The 14,670-nt window shown below is 34.9% G+C and overlaps 1 protein-coding gene across 1 annotated transcript in view; it reads left to right on the top strand.

Annotated features, from left to right (window-relative positions):
• Nucleotides 1–8,525, top strand: part of LOC117103368 (filamin-B-like) — an 8,655-nt gene extending 130 nt beyond the window's left edge. The window contains exons 2-13 of the mRNA XM_033243913.1: nucleotides 48–218; nucleotides 1,283–1,429; nucleotides 1,554–1,679; nucleotides 1,907–2,044; nucleotides 2,528–2,659; nucleotides 3,029–3,154; nucleotides 3,552–3,686; nucleotides 3,969–4,361; nucleotides 6,055–6,267; nucleotides 6,630–6,779; nucleotides 7,766–7,924; nucleotides 8,130–8,525. Coding sequence (XP_033099804.1) covers nucleotides 48–218; nucleotides 1,283–1,429; nucleotides 1,554–1,679; nucleotides 1,907–2,044; nucleotides 2,528–2,659; nucleotides 3,029–3,154; nucleotides 3,552–3,686; nucleotides 3,969–4,361; nucleotides 6,055–6,267; nucleotides 6,630–6,779; nucleotides 7,766–7,924; nucleotides 8,130–8,281 — 2,042 coding nt within the window. The 3' untranslated portion in view covers nucleotides 8,282–8,525. The remainder of the gene's footprint in view (nucleotides 1–47; nucleotides 219–1,282; nucleotides 1,430–1,553; nucleotides 1,680–1,906; nucleotides 2,045–2,527; nucleotides 2,660–3,028; nucleotides 3,155–3,551; nucleotides 3,687–3,968; nucleotides 4,362–6,054; nucleotides 6,268–6,629; nucleotides 6,780–7,765; nucleotides 7,925–8,129) is intronic.
• The last annotated feature ends 6,145 nt before the right edge of the window (nucleotides 8,526–14,670 follow it).

Raw genomic sequence — 14,670 nt, 5'->3', positions numbered from 1 at the left:
AGGCCTAAGCCTACACTAATGAATATATTTCTTGTTTTCTATTTCAGTTGATGTGTCTGAGGCAGGTGAGGGGGACTTGAGTGTGGAGGTCAGCAATGGAAGGCGTAACCTACCCATACAAACAATCTCGAATGGTAACGGTTATACAATACGCATACTTGCCAAAAGTGTCGGCGTCTACAATGTGTACATCAATTGGAATGGAAAATTTATTTCAGGTGAAATACATTTTAATTAAATCGTGTTAAAAATGATTAAAAAAAAGAATTGTTTATAACCGGGGACTATTCCGTGGTTGCTTTACCATTCTACGATTCGAATTCAGGGGCGGCGCTAGCGGACGGGGGTCCAGGGGGTGAAGGACCCCCCCTGTCGGGGAATTTTCAGCAAGGTCTTAGGGGAAAATGAAATATCGAATGCCGAAAATACAATTTAGGCATGCTTTGCTAAGCTGTCAAATTTTAGCGATTAAAAACTGTTTAGTGCGAGCAGTGCTACCGCATGTGCAAGGTGTTGTATAAGCTGCGGTAGCGCCAGATCTTCGCCGAGGGGTGCTGTTACCTCCGACAGGTGGTTAGTACCCCCGACAGGGGCCTCTTAACTTGCATGCTTTGGTTTTTTAAAATGAAATTATCTTTTTGAAATAAAAAAAACCCTTAATCAACACAATGCTATGCTTTAACGATGGTGGGGGGGGGGTGGACCACTTGTCGGGGAGCTTGGACCCCCTTCTCGGGGAGGTGGGCCCTTCGTCGGGGAATTCCTGGCGCCGCCCCTGTTCCAATTTTGTTTTGTAGATTTACTTCCTTGCGTTGCTTCGATTGTTATCGGAACGACGTGATTCCCTGAAGAAAGCAACGTGACCAGGCGCGCGCAACCGATCGTTTTTAATGACGACCCACGTTCGTTGCGCCGTCAAGCCCTCTCCCCCAGAGAGCGAAGATAAATTCACAGTGTGTCCCGGTTTTACCATTGCTCAGTCGACTCAACTGGGGTAATACAGAATTTGAACCCAGAACCATAAAATTGGAAGGCAATATCTTAACTCAGCTAATCCACAAGTATTACCGTATGTTACACTGAAGAAAACCAAGCAGGTGATAGCCAGTTATACACTTGATAAAAGGGAAATGCGCGTTATGAAGTCCATCACAGTATATTATTATTCATGACAGACCGGATGTCTGCGTGGGAATTGTTTATGATTTGGTTTTCTGTAACACTACTAATTTTTTTTTTTTCAAAACATATTTTTTTTACGTCATCGTTTCTGCATTTCCAGACAATCCGTTGAAACTTATTGTTCATGATCGCGGGAAGGTGTACGTGTATGGTGACGGTATTGATAAGGCTCTTGTTGGTCATCCGGCAAGTTTCATCGTCGATTCAAGAGCGTATGGTGACGGCGTCCTGAAGGCAAAAGTGAAAGGTATCAATACCATTTACTAAATACTGTATGACGTGTATTTTTGCTGATTAATATTGTAAATGATTTCTAAGAGTAAGAACAATGCTTTACCGGCTTCTTTTTGTTCTTTATTTTCATCAAAAAGGTCCAACTTCTCGAGCAAAAACCAGCAAAGCGGAAAATCCAGACGGTACGCATACCGTTATGTACGTGCCATTAGAAGCCGGTTTGCATACTATTAGTGTGTTCTTATCAGAGAAGGAAATACCAGGTAAAAATGTATGGATTGATTAATTGTAAAGTTAATGAATCTGGTAATTTAGCCTAAAATGTGCAACAAAAAAAATCACACTCTTAATTATATCTTAAATTTTCTGTTGTTAGTTGAAAGATAATTATTCTTACTTCGAAAATGTTTTATTGGAATATTGACTTATTAATAGATAAAGAATTTATCTAAATTTAAATTTGTTTTCTTCACAAAAATAACATGTTTAGGAAGCCCATTTGTCGCAGAAGTCAAGGAAAAGAAGGTAAAACAGCCAAGCGCCGTTTTCGCAGTTTCAACACGCAATTACGAACCTCCGCACGCATCCAATTCTGTTGTCAGTACAAGGGTTAACCACAACGTCCATGGTAAGCTAATGAATGCAAACAATATTCAATTATTTTATCATCAGCACCGTCACCACCACCACCATCATCATCATCATCATCATCTTCTTCACCACCATCAACACCATTATCATTATCATCTTCATCACTATTATCATTATCATCAAGAACATCAGCGTCACCAACACCTTTACCAACACCACCACTATCATCATCACCATTATCAATCATCATCGTCGTCACCATCACTATCGACATGTTAATCATCACCATAATTGCAATTATTATCATCATTTTATTATTATTATTATTAATATTATTCAATTAGGCCTATTAGCTTTCGGTACACCATTTACAAATCTTAATTGATCGTATTTGTAGCGTATGTCACTTGATGTAATAAAAACTTAATTACTTACTATGCCATTCCGCCATGCAAACTTTCAAGACATTATTATTGTTGTTATTAACATACTCAGCACAAACAAAATTATTTATTTATAGCAATTTCTGATGAGAATGCAATTCTAGTATTTGGTGACGGCCTGACATCCGTGTTGGAGGGTCAAATAGCTGGCTTTGTTATCGATCCGAGGAACGCATCCGCTGGTGGCGACCTCACTATTCAGATTACAGGTTACACGAGAATATTATTTTCTGTTATTCCTATATTTTGATCATGAGTTAATACCATTACTATAATCTGATCTTGATTTTATCTCGATATTATCAAAACTTAACCCCATAACCATCTTATCAGGGGTAAACCTTCACGCTCACCTCGTGATGATGAGATAATCTATCACTTGTACTTGGCGCCTGTGAGCATTAGGCCTAGTTAATCCTATACTCGTTTTTGATCTTGAGTTACATGATCATATTGTGATAATGAGGTATCTTGTGTTTGTGTGGTTAAGTCTATGCTCATTTTCTGAATCCAATGGTCAAATAATATAATCACCATTTCATTATATATTCGAATCTTTATTTGTTTGTATTCATCAGGGCCAAACAGTTTCGCAAAATGCAACGTACAGCAGAACCAGGACGGAACTTTGACCGCCACCTACGTCCCTGGTGAAGTTGGACCGTTCACCATCGATATCTCTTGGTCGGGTAAACGCATCAAAGGTAAATTAACGCTTTTCATTGGTATCGGCTGTCTTATGGCCATTTAGTCTTATTAATGGTTGGTTTAAATAAAAATAAAAAAATCTTCATTTTTAAAAGCTCTTTGTTTTCCATCTACTGCCTTCTCTTATTTCTTTAATTTGTTTACGTTTTTCTCTCTCCTGTTTTATCCATGTTCTCTGCTTTCTGCTGCCTCTCTTTTAGGCTGACTGGCCATTTTACATAATCTTTCTTGATCTGTGCATTCTTCGTTTTTCATTGTTCATAAATTTATTATATCAATTATTTGCGTTTATGTTTAGTTAAACTTTAAACATTAAAAGAAATAATACTTTTATTATTAAGTTTATTATAAATTTTAACGTATATCAATTAGTCAGTTAATTGTGTATTTTAGGCAGTCCATTTCTGGCCGAGGCTTCTAATCCGTCGAAAATTTCCCTCTGTGGAAAACAACAAAACAATGGAAACATCCGATTTGAAGTCGGGAGACCTAACGTCATCGAATTCGACACTTCAGGAGCAGGCAAAGGTAGGTATAGCTTACTGACGTGTTGGGTTAATCATGGCATGATATATTAGAATTTCTAAAGGTGATGTTTTGCCGAATTCGTAGGTGGTTTAGATTTAATCTTAATTAGCCATAAAAGTCAGAGTGATTGTTTGGTCTTGTAAAGGTTTGAGGGGTTCGATAAAAACACCAACGTGGAGCGGCGTGGTGCCTACATCTAATTATAGATGTATACCGGTAATCAAATAATAAAAAAGAACATGCACTCATTATAATTATACTGTCTATTTATTTTGGTTATAGGTGTATTAACTTCTTTCATTGATGGTCCTGTCGGACAGCACATGAATGTGATGATCGAGAGAGGTCTGAGATCATCCATCATAACCTACAATCCACCTGTCGAAGGAGAATACAAACTACATATTTTATGGTCTGGAAACCCCATCCCTAACTCCCCATTTTACATCATCAGTGAAAACCGTCGTAGTCAGATCGATCTGACGCGCATTCACGTGACAAACTTGATCGCAGATATGGTTGTGAACGGCACTTATGAGTTCGTTATCGATGGCTCTGCTGTTGAGTATGGAGTACCTTCAGCTTATATGCAAGGTTTCTCAGAAAATATCCCCATACAGATAGTATCACAACATGGAAACGTGTATACAGCAACGTTCACTCCGAAACACACAGGTTTGATTTTTTTCTATATTTTATTGAAATACAATTAACAAAAAAATGGTACATAATATTTCAATGATTGCCAGTAGCAATTGGCTATACAGTATATAGGTATAAGTGGCAATCCACAATTCTGGGTCCATAACCTACAATCCACCTGTCGAAGGAGAATACAAACTACATATTTTATGGTCTGGAAACCCCATCCCTAACTCCCCATTTTACATCATCAGTGAAAACCGTCGTAGTCAGATCGATCTGACGCGCATTCACGTGACAAACTTGATCGCAAATATGGTTGTGAACGGCACTTATGAGTTCGTTATCGATGGCTCTGCTGTTGAGTATGGAGTACCTTCAGCTTATATGCAAGGTTTCTCAGAAAATATCCCCATACAGATAGTATCACAACATGGAAACGTGTATACAGCAACGTTCACTCCGAAACACACAGGTTTGATTTTTTTTTCTATATTTTATTGAAATACAATTAACAAAAAATGGTACATAATATGTCAATGATTGCCATTAGCAATTGGCTATACAGTATATATAAGTGGCAATCCACAATTCTGGGTCTGCGGAGTGGAATTGTTGGAAAAAATTAATGAGAAAAAAATTAATGAGAAAAAATTCCTTGTGTCAGGATTTGAGCCTGGTCTCAGGGGTTTGAAACCATCTTAAACAGAGCTTCACCCTCTTTAAATGTTGTATGCAGGCTATGTGTATTATTTTTTTACACGTTAACTACAGTATACGTCAATAAACAAGCGCGGATCTAGATGTTTTGATGATGATGATGATGGTGCCCGCGGTGGTGATGCTGTCTCTTATACACATCTAGATGTGTATAAGAGACAGGATATACACCTCATCTCCACCCTGGTTGGGGCTGAGGTAAGAAAAATTAAGATTATGTCGCATCTAGATGGCCGAAAATGGCACTCAGAATTTGAATATAATTTTCATTTTTTTTCTCTATTATTTAAAAATAATTTTGAAATACTTACAGGTGCCCGTCCGGCTGGGTTCCCCTTAAATCCACCACTGCATGTGGGAATCCCCTAACGCTCAGGTGACCTAAAGTTTTAAATTACACTGGTTACATTTACTTTGTTGGCAAAATAAGGTATACGGCACTGCCGCTGAAATCAAACCAAATAAAATTTAATTGTATAATTCAACATGTTTAAAATAAGTATCAAGGAAAATATGATTGTTGGAAAATGGTCGACATTTTATATTTAATTCTCACCTTGACCTTCGTCACGACGAACGGTGCGGAGGCTGGATCCGCACCTAATCCTAATAAAAATATATATGATAAAAAATTACAAAAAGAATTTAGCCTTAAAATTTCCAAATTCAATTCATTTTTGTTAAAGTAGTAGGCCTGTGTAACAAAGTGTTAATTTTAAGGAGCCCGCTTTAATCTGTTTGCTAATTTAAAAAAAAAATGATCTTTTAACCTCTGTACTGCATCTGTACTGTATTGTAATGCGTGTAACATCAGACACTAAACATGCTCTGGGAACATATACTGTGCATTTAATGACGTAACCGCATGGGGTTTCATCTAAAAAAAAGTGGTAAGTCATTGACAGACCAAATACCTTAGCATCACACAGGCTTTAATGCTTAAGAATCCACTCGAATCATCATATGGCAGGCATCACAGTGTATCTGTTATTTATGTGTTTCCTAGGTGCGTACCTTCTGCATATCAAGTGGTCTGGTCATGAAATCCCTGGATCACCATTCTCCATCAACGTGAATGAGATGAAAACTCAATTCGTTGAAGATGCAACAATAAACGGTTTCCAGAGGTCTATGGGAACTAAGCTACCAAATACTCTGCGCACTGGAAAGGCGTATTCTTTAACAATTGACGCAAATGAAGTGGGCGGAGCTAAAGTTGGTACGTATCAGAATTATATAATAATATCCAAATTAAAATGTTGGTATTTATATCAACAGATGAAAGTGCAAATGAAGTGACCCTCAGGATAGGAGAAAATTATTGAAAAGTGCAACATCTAGTCCACTGCGCCACGAGCAACGATTGTTGGAATATAAATGGAACGATTTGAAATGAAAATTAAACTTAGCTTGCTATGCAATTTAATTATCAACTATACAGTAATTATTTTATTAATTAATATGCATTATACCTCGTATAGAATTATAAAATATATATGTTTGGAAGACTGCATACTGTTGCACATTATTTTATATTTCAAATTTCATCAGTATAGAAACACACTATAAATTGTGTTTTAGGTGAAATGGCGGTTACCTGTGATGGACCAACATCGTCTGTACCTGTTCAATTACGAGATAACTTCAATAACACCTTTGATATTATGTTGACCCCGTCAGAAATTGGAAGCCATTTGTTGAATATCAAGGTCAATGGAACAAATATTGAAGGTATCATTATCGATTCTTCGAATCAATAATTCAATAAATAAATAAATAGGTCGATCAACGGATCAACAGATCAATAGATCAATCTATCAATCGATTATTTGATCAATAGATCAGTCAATAGATCTATTAAGCGATCAATTAATCTGCCGAACAATTGATGAACAAATAAATCGATCAATTTATCAATCGATTATTTGATCAATGGATCAGTCAATAGATCTATTAAACAATCAACTGATCAATCAATCTGCCGAACAATCGATGAACAAAAATCGATCAATCTATCAATCGATTATTTGATCAATGGATCAGTCAATAGATCTATTAAGCGATCAACCGATCAATCAATCTGCCGAAAATTCGATGAACAAATAAATCGATTCTGTCCAGGTTCACTGCTTTTCACATTACAATTTTTACAAATCTCAAGTACTGTCTTGCCGTATTTTAAGAGCAGTTTTAAATATATTTTAATTCATGTTTTAAACATATTTTATTCATGTTTTGGACATATTTTAATTTATTTGTTATATACTACATTATATTACGTCTCTGTCCGGGCTATTCTTATTATTTTACGATATTTACTAATTTTAAGTACTGGTTTTACTGTATTGGCCTATTGTATTGTTTGTATAGATATTTTTAAACATTTCTTAATGTTAAAATTTACTTACAATGTGCAATTTATGTAAGGTTATGCCCTGTTGTTTTTCTTTTGTCATTAAACTTTAACGATGTTAATGTATTTGAATAAACAAAAAATAATTACTAATGGATTCATAACAACCTCTATGAGGTTCAAATGAGCTACAAATTTCATCAAGTATTTTAACATGTATTTCAACTACTTTTTTGTTTTCTTTATGATGAAATGAATAAAGATTGAATTGAATTGAATTAGATTGAATTGAATTGAATTAATCAATTCATCGATCAATAAATCAATCAATCATTGACCAATTCTGCAATTATATGATTCGCAGGAAGTCCATTTTCGTTTGACGTCAGTGGTGCACATCAAGTGAGCTGCTATGGTCAAGGATTGGTCGGAGGACCCCTAGCCACATACGACAGCTCATTCCAATGCGATACAAGGACGGCAGGGGCTGGTCAGCTCAAAATACGAGCACATGGTCCAAAAGGTAACAACCGTATTAATTAATTTACCATCGTTTTTTACATCTTTTGGAAAACGTAAAATTAGATTGATTACAGACATTTGCCGTAATCGAAGCTGTTTCAGTGTTTCAGGACTAGGCATAAATATGACTACCCTAATATATTTTGAAAATATAATTTCCTTGAACTTTACACTTTTAATTTTACATAATTTTCTTATTTTGTTAGGCGCGTTTAACGTGGAGATTTTGCCGACTTTAAAGAATCGCCGAATGTTAAACGTGAAATTTCACCCATCTACGAAAGGCGTGTACACATTGAATGTACAATGGAATGATGAACATGTTCCCGGTAGCCCATTCAAGATCAAACTGACGTAATAAACATACCTATTATCATCCAGGAACAGACAAATTGTGTGTAGGCTGAATCACCATAAGATTAGATATTTTGTATATAGGAAATAGGCCAGGGATAATTTCGGCTTATTTATTCATCTACAGTATCTATATTATGTAACAATATGTTTTTATAGGCTTGTGGTTCAACTTCTAGTTGGCACAATTATTTGTATTTTATATGCTTAACTTGATTCATTTAAAATGCTTTTCATATTGTTATAAATTGATTATGCCTAGTTATTACATTCGTTGAGGGTCGCGAGGTGATGATTGTGGTTTTGTTGTTGTTTTGATGATGATGATGATGGTGCCCGCGGTGGTGATGATCCGTGGCGGATCCAGGAATTTAGAAAGTGGGGGACGTAATAGGGAGGGACTTTTACAGTTTCACACGTGGTTGGGTGGCTGTCTCTTATACACATCTAGATGTGTGGGGTGGGGGTGGGGGGAGTCGGGGCTGATCCCTTTCCCATTCAATCTGGCTATGATTACAATGTTGATGGTGGTAGCCACTGTGTGTGCGCTGAACCGTGGAGATCTCTAGGTCCCCGGTTCAATTCCCATCGCTGCCTCTCCTTGTGTTTCAGCCAGAGGGCTGAAATACAGGTTACATAGCGCACCGTCTTTCGGATGAGACGTTTAAGCCGTTGGTCCCGTGTGCATTTATGGCCCATATGTGCATGTTAAAGAACACAGTACACTCTTCGGAAAAGAGTAGGGGATTGTCTCCCGTGTGCTGTCCAATCACCACCAGAAGGACAACACTGGAAATAAGTCTTCTTCTAGACTTTCGTGGGCTATCCTTGGTGTTTACACCGAATAAATCCAATCCAATCCAATCAAATCGAATGATAATGATGATGAGGAAGAAGATGGTGATGATAGTGATCCTCTACATGCCTAATGAGAATAAAATACTAATACCAATTTTAATCAAAGGTTCCAACTTTATTATATTTTATATCATTGTTAGATCATGGAGGAATTAAATTTTGTTTTGAATTCGTGTACATTTTATAAAATCATTATTGCCATTAAACACATTTTTTATGTATCATCTATGAAATAAAATCTCAAATGCTATGTAGAGCCCACAGTTTCAATCATTATGGTTCAATTTCATCACAATAAAATTCCCACAGAATCACTTGTCTCATTAGGGGCAGATTCGTCTATTGCGCAAGGGAGAAAGGAAATGCGACGCTTGTCGGTACTCACATTCACAACTGTTTCGACCAGTGTAAATGAAGAATTACATTTTAATTCAATTATAAGCAAAATAAAAAGCTTATTCTGTAACCCATACTGAATTTAAATATATAAAAAACAAAGCATATACAATCGAAGTTTTGCAATCATGCAAACGCAACCATTTCTGTATCTCTGCTGTAGACAAACCACTAAGAGGATCCCCTTTACAGGGGCGAGGAGACGGCATCAGAACCGCTAGCCAACTATGAATTTGAAGAGCTTATATTATTTCCAAACGCATACCGAATTTTACATTCTCTGAATAGGCCTAACGCTATTAATTCAGTAACTTGAAGTAGCTTTATTCTTACTTTAAACTTAAAATCCGTAACGAACTTTCAAAGAAATTTCTATACTCATATCTCTTTCCCCATCCTCACACCATGACATTTCTGAACAGTGTAAGCCCCTATCCTTACTACGATTTCCTAATATGATTTGCAATAGATTGCGGTATTGATTAACGAGTACCGTAATATAATAAATTAGTGAGAAGTGACTCAAGTGTGGTTAGGTCTTTACGTCCATGATTGGCTAAATTATGTTTACATGTTTTAGAAAGGATAATAAATAGAACAGGAATTCCTTACTCAGATTATTAGTACAGTACTTCGCTTGATATTTTCTTGGTAGCCTACTCGATCTGATGTTCCTCGGCCTGGAACTAAATGTCAAGGTGTAAGCAAGATGGACATTGGTGTGGACGCTGTTTCTGGAAAAATCTGCAAAACAAACGTAAATTTTTTTAAAGTTTTATCTGGTTGTGGGATACTCTTTAGTTTACTAAATATTTCTGGTCACTTAACTTCTGCTGTTTTTGTCTTGACTATGTGTGCAATGTTGCGTTAAAGAATATATTGAATTGATGTAATATTATACTCTTTCGCCTTACACTTACATAAATTTAACAAATGTGGTAGTTTTTGAGTCACCAATCTGATATCTTAATACAAAATGTGTACTTGTGTCTTTTATTCACTGTTGTTACCATCTGAAATCTATTTCCTGATCTAGTTAAAAATAATAGTAAGTTGAGACATTTTGTATTTTATTACAGTAGTGTACTGTATTGTATATTTCTACTTGATCAATATGGAATATTAGGCAATGTTTTATCTGTTTTTATATTTATACTGTTTTTATCATTTTACGTATAGGCCTTAAGGCCAACTCAGACAGCGTCGTACGACGCAGCCCGACCCGATTTGTTGTCGCGTCGGGTCTGAGCGAGTTAAAAGCTGACGCGATGGTGTGCGTCGGGGGCAGTCGCGTCGTAGAATATTAAACATGTTTAATATTTCTCACGACGGCTTAAGACTGTCCCCGACGATAAATCGGGTCGGGCTGCGTCGGCCGACGCTGTCTGAGTTGGCCTTTACTTATTTTATATCGTATCCTTTGTATAATAGACCTATTTTGCATGTCACTGTTCTATTATGAACTTTGGAAAACAAATTTCATTTACTTTGTATACGAAAATAAATTGAACTTGAACCATTATAGTATCTAATCTGATATCTTTTTATACAATAAATGTATTTATTTTTTACAGCTTCCAGAGCTTAAATAAAACATACCGAGAGAAACACAATTAATTAAAAACGAATAATGCACACCCTGTTCATTTGAAATGTTTACGTGGACCACTTTCGAAACCTTTCAATCGAAGCTCGATCCCGCCCACTTTTCTTTCGTCAGGGAAATTTTACCCCTCGCCGGGGGAATAGCCCCCCCCCCGTCGGGGACCCTTCTCCTTCAGCGTAAATGAGACGAAAACGCAAGTCGTTGAAGAAACAACAATAAACGGTTTTCAGAGGTCCATGGGAACTAAGCTACCAAGTTCAGTACTCTGGAAGGATTATAAATTAAAATGTTGATATTTATATTACATGATCATTAAATTCAGCTTGCTATGCAATTGAAATTATCAAACTAAACTGTATTAATTTATTAATTGTAATGCACTAAACCTTGTATTAAATTATGTAATATATAATAATATTAATATTATTATTATTATTATTATTATTTATTCAGGCAAAAGATACAATATACAAAATACAATACAAATCAGAAAAAAATCAAACGAACATAACATTAACAAGTACCGTACATTATATATACCAGTCAGCTGCCAGAAAAGCACAACAGCAGCCTGCCACTGTCACTAAATAGGCGTGTACCTCCAACTAGTGACTGATGATAATACAAAAATGGTGACATAGATAAACACAGTGACTAAAGCATTGTATTATTATATTAAGCCTAAGATTTATTCATAAATATTAAATTAGTTTTACAAAATTTACTTTAGAAATAAATAAATTATATATATATATATATAATATAATATAGGCCTATATGGAGTTAAATACATTATTGAGCTTCACATTTTTAAAATGTATATTAAATCAATATACACAATTAAATTAGAAATAATGTTTAATGATTTATTCATAAATATTAAATTAGTTTTACAAAATTTACTTTAGAAATAAATAAATTATATATATATATATATATAATATAATATAGGCCTATATGGGTGTTAAATACATTATTGAGCTTCACATTTTTAAAATGTATATTAAATCAATATACACAATTAAATTAGAAATAATGTTAATAATTTATATATCAATAACAAATTATATATCATAAGCAAAATGATAAATAAAATTATTTAATTTTCCATTTGATACTCGATGTACATTACCAATTCAATTGGTTTGACATTTAATCAGCGTGTAAATAATGTTCTCTTAGTTTACTTTTAAAAGTATTTTATTCTTAAATCTGTGGGTAATGCATCCCAGAGTCTACAAAATCGGACAGGTGAACAATATAATGCACTAGCAGTCCGAGCTTTGAGTATCTGATGTCGGTGATTAATTCTAATCAATTCATGCAAGTATTCATTGTTCATGTTTAATGCTTCACATACAAACAGGATGCTAAATCTCCGAGCGGGTTTAAAGCCCCATTCCTGGCAAAATTTCACTAAAAAAAGATTTTTTTATAGAAAAAAAAAATGCATAGGCTATGCATTATTCTATTTATTATAAACAATGGAAAAATATTGGCATACATTTTAGTTTTTCGCAAAAGAATTAAAAAAAAAATACAGACTATTTCTCATAGGAGATTACCATTTTCTCGGCAAATTCTTCGTTACTAGGCAAATTCAGAGGTTGTAGATCGCATCCGCTGGAATGCTCTCACTTCTATGTACACTCAGGTATACTTTATACAGCAAAGCACCTTGGTCAATTCGAAAAATTCCCCGTGATATATTGTTCGTTGAATACGATTTGTGATAAAATATTCAAGCCAGCTCAAGAGAGGTCCATGTATTCCGTAGCTTTTTTCAAGTTTCTTTATGAGAATTTGATGAGAGATGGAGTTAAAGTCTCTAGGCCTACTATAGTCCAAAGATATCAGGTCAATTTTAGAGGATGGTTTGTCAAACGCTATGGCCCATTTGGAAGTAGCTTCCGCTAAAAGAGTTTCACATGATCTCTGTTAGCAAAAACCATGGTCATTTAGATGAGTGGTAATGCGCTCTACAATTATATTTTCCCTTGACATAGGCCTAATATTGACTCTTGACACTAAATTTTTAAGTAACCACGGATCACACAGAGCTTTTACTAGTCTTGTAAAAGCAAGTGTAAGCTACAGAAATAATAAAACATTGGAAAATATACATTAAATTATTATAATGTATACTTAGGCCGAATTATTATGCATTAGCTTAGCTAGAGTTGACTGGGTAAGTCAAGGTCCAATTGCATAAGTTAATTATTAAAAAAAATGTAATCATAGATATCCCTAAATTTAGATTGACAAATATTTTTAATCGATTAGCCAGAAAACTCAGATAAATGGGGTTATCTGAATGTTCTCGGTGTTTGCATCAGTTTCAGTAGCTCTTGTGTAAGGAAAATAGCATTCATTTAGTCACCTTATTTCAGTACCGGTACTTCGCTTGAAATTGACCAATTAAATTATTATAATGTATCCTTAGGCCGAATTATTATGCATTACCATAGCTTAGCTAGAGTTGACTGGGTAAGTCAAGGTCCGATTGCAAAAGTTAATTATTAAAAAAATGTAATCATAGATATCCCTAAATTCAGATTGCAGGGCTTGAAATTAACTTTTTTCTTGGTAGCACTGCCAAAATTTTCTGGCACCCCCCCCCCAAAAAAATTTGGTAGCACAAGTAATTTTTTTAGTAGCACATATTTCCCCATCCTTTTCGCATCCCCTAAGATAATTTTATTCTTTATATTTCCTAACAAACCCCCACCCACCCACACCTACACTGTCCCCATGGATTATTATGCAAGAAAGAAGACATGAAAGAAAAAGAGAAGAGATTTTAAAAATCGAAAAAAAAACCAAGAAAAATAATAAATAAGAAATAACAAAAGAAAGGAAAGAATAAAAAAGAAAGAAGTAAAATGGTGGAAAGAAAATGACAATGAAAAATACTAAAAGAAAGGTAAGTATCAAAAATGAAATAAGAAAAAGGATGAAACAATATTAAAAAGAAAATAGATATTAAAGGGATAGTAAAGAAAAAAGGTGAAAGGTAAAAAATTCAACCTAACTGGAAGGAAAGGGAAAGTATATCATGGAAAGTTTCAATTGTTTGGAATATTTCTAAGAAAATTACAAATTTCTGTTAATTATTAACAGATATACACAATATAAAAAAAGGAAAAACATGAGCAGTAATAATGTGCTAGCTAAACTGTCTAGTCAATGGACTGCCAAAATCTGCAGTTATTTAAGAGGATTGATATATTGATTATAAAATTATTAATTATTATTACTGAAACAATTAATTATATTTTCTGTACACTTTCTTTAAATTTTTCAGTATTTTTCTTCATTTGTGCAGGAAATTTCGAGAAAATAGGTCCGCAGAATCGCATTAACACTGCGAATGCCTATACATTGGTTACAATAGCCACCGGCCGACTTTACTGCAACATTTGCGCGGAAATTGGCAGACTTATTTTTAATATGCGTGGGTGGAATTTTTTCTTTATGAGATAACTCTAAATCAATTTACACATAATAATTTCAACCTAAACACGGTTCCAGAG

The sequence above is a fragment of the Anneissia japonica genome, unplaced genomic scaffold, assembly GCF_011630105.1.
Source record: "Anneissia japonica isolate Jap-2015-1 unplaced genomic scaffold, ASM1163010v1 scaffold1891_len642697_cov171, whole genome shotgun sequence".
Lineage (NCBI taxonomy): Eukaryota > Metazoa > Echinodermata > Crinoidea > Comatulida > Comatulidae > Anneissia > Anneissia japonica.
Note: the sequence above shows the minus strand (reverse complement) of the source record. Positions and strands in the feature narration are given on the sequence as shown.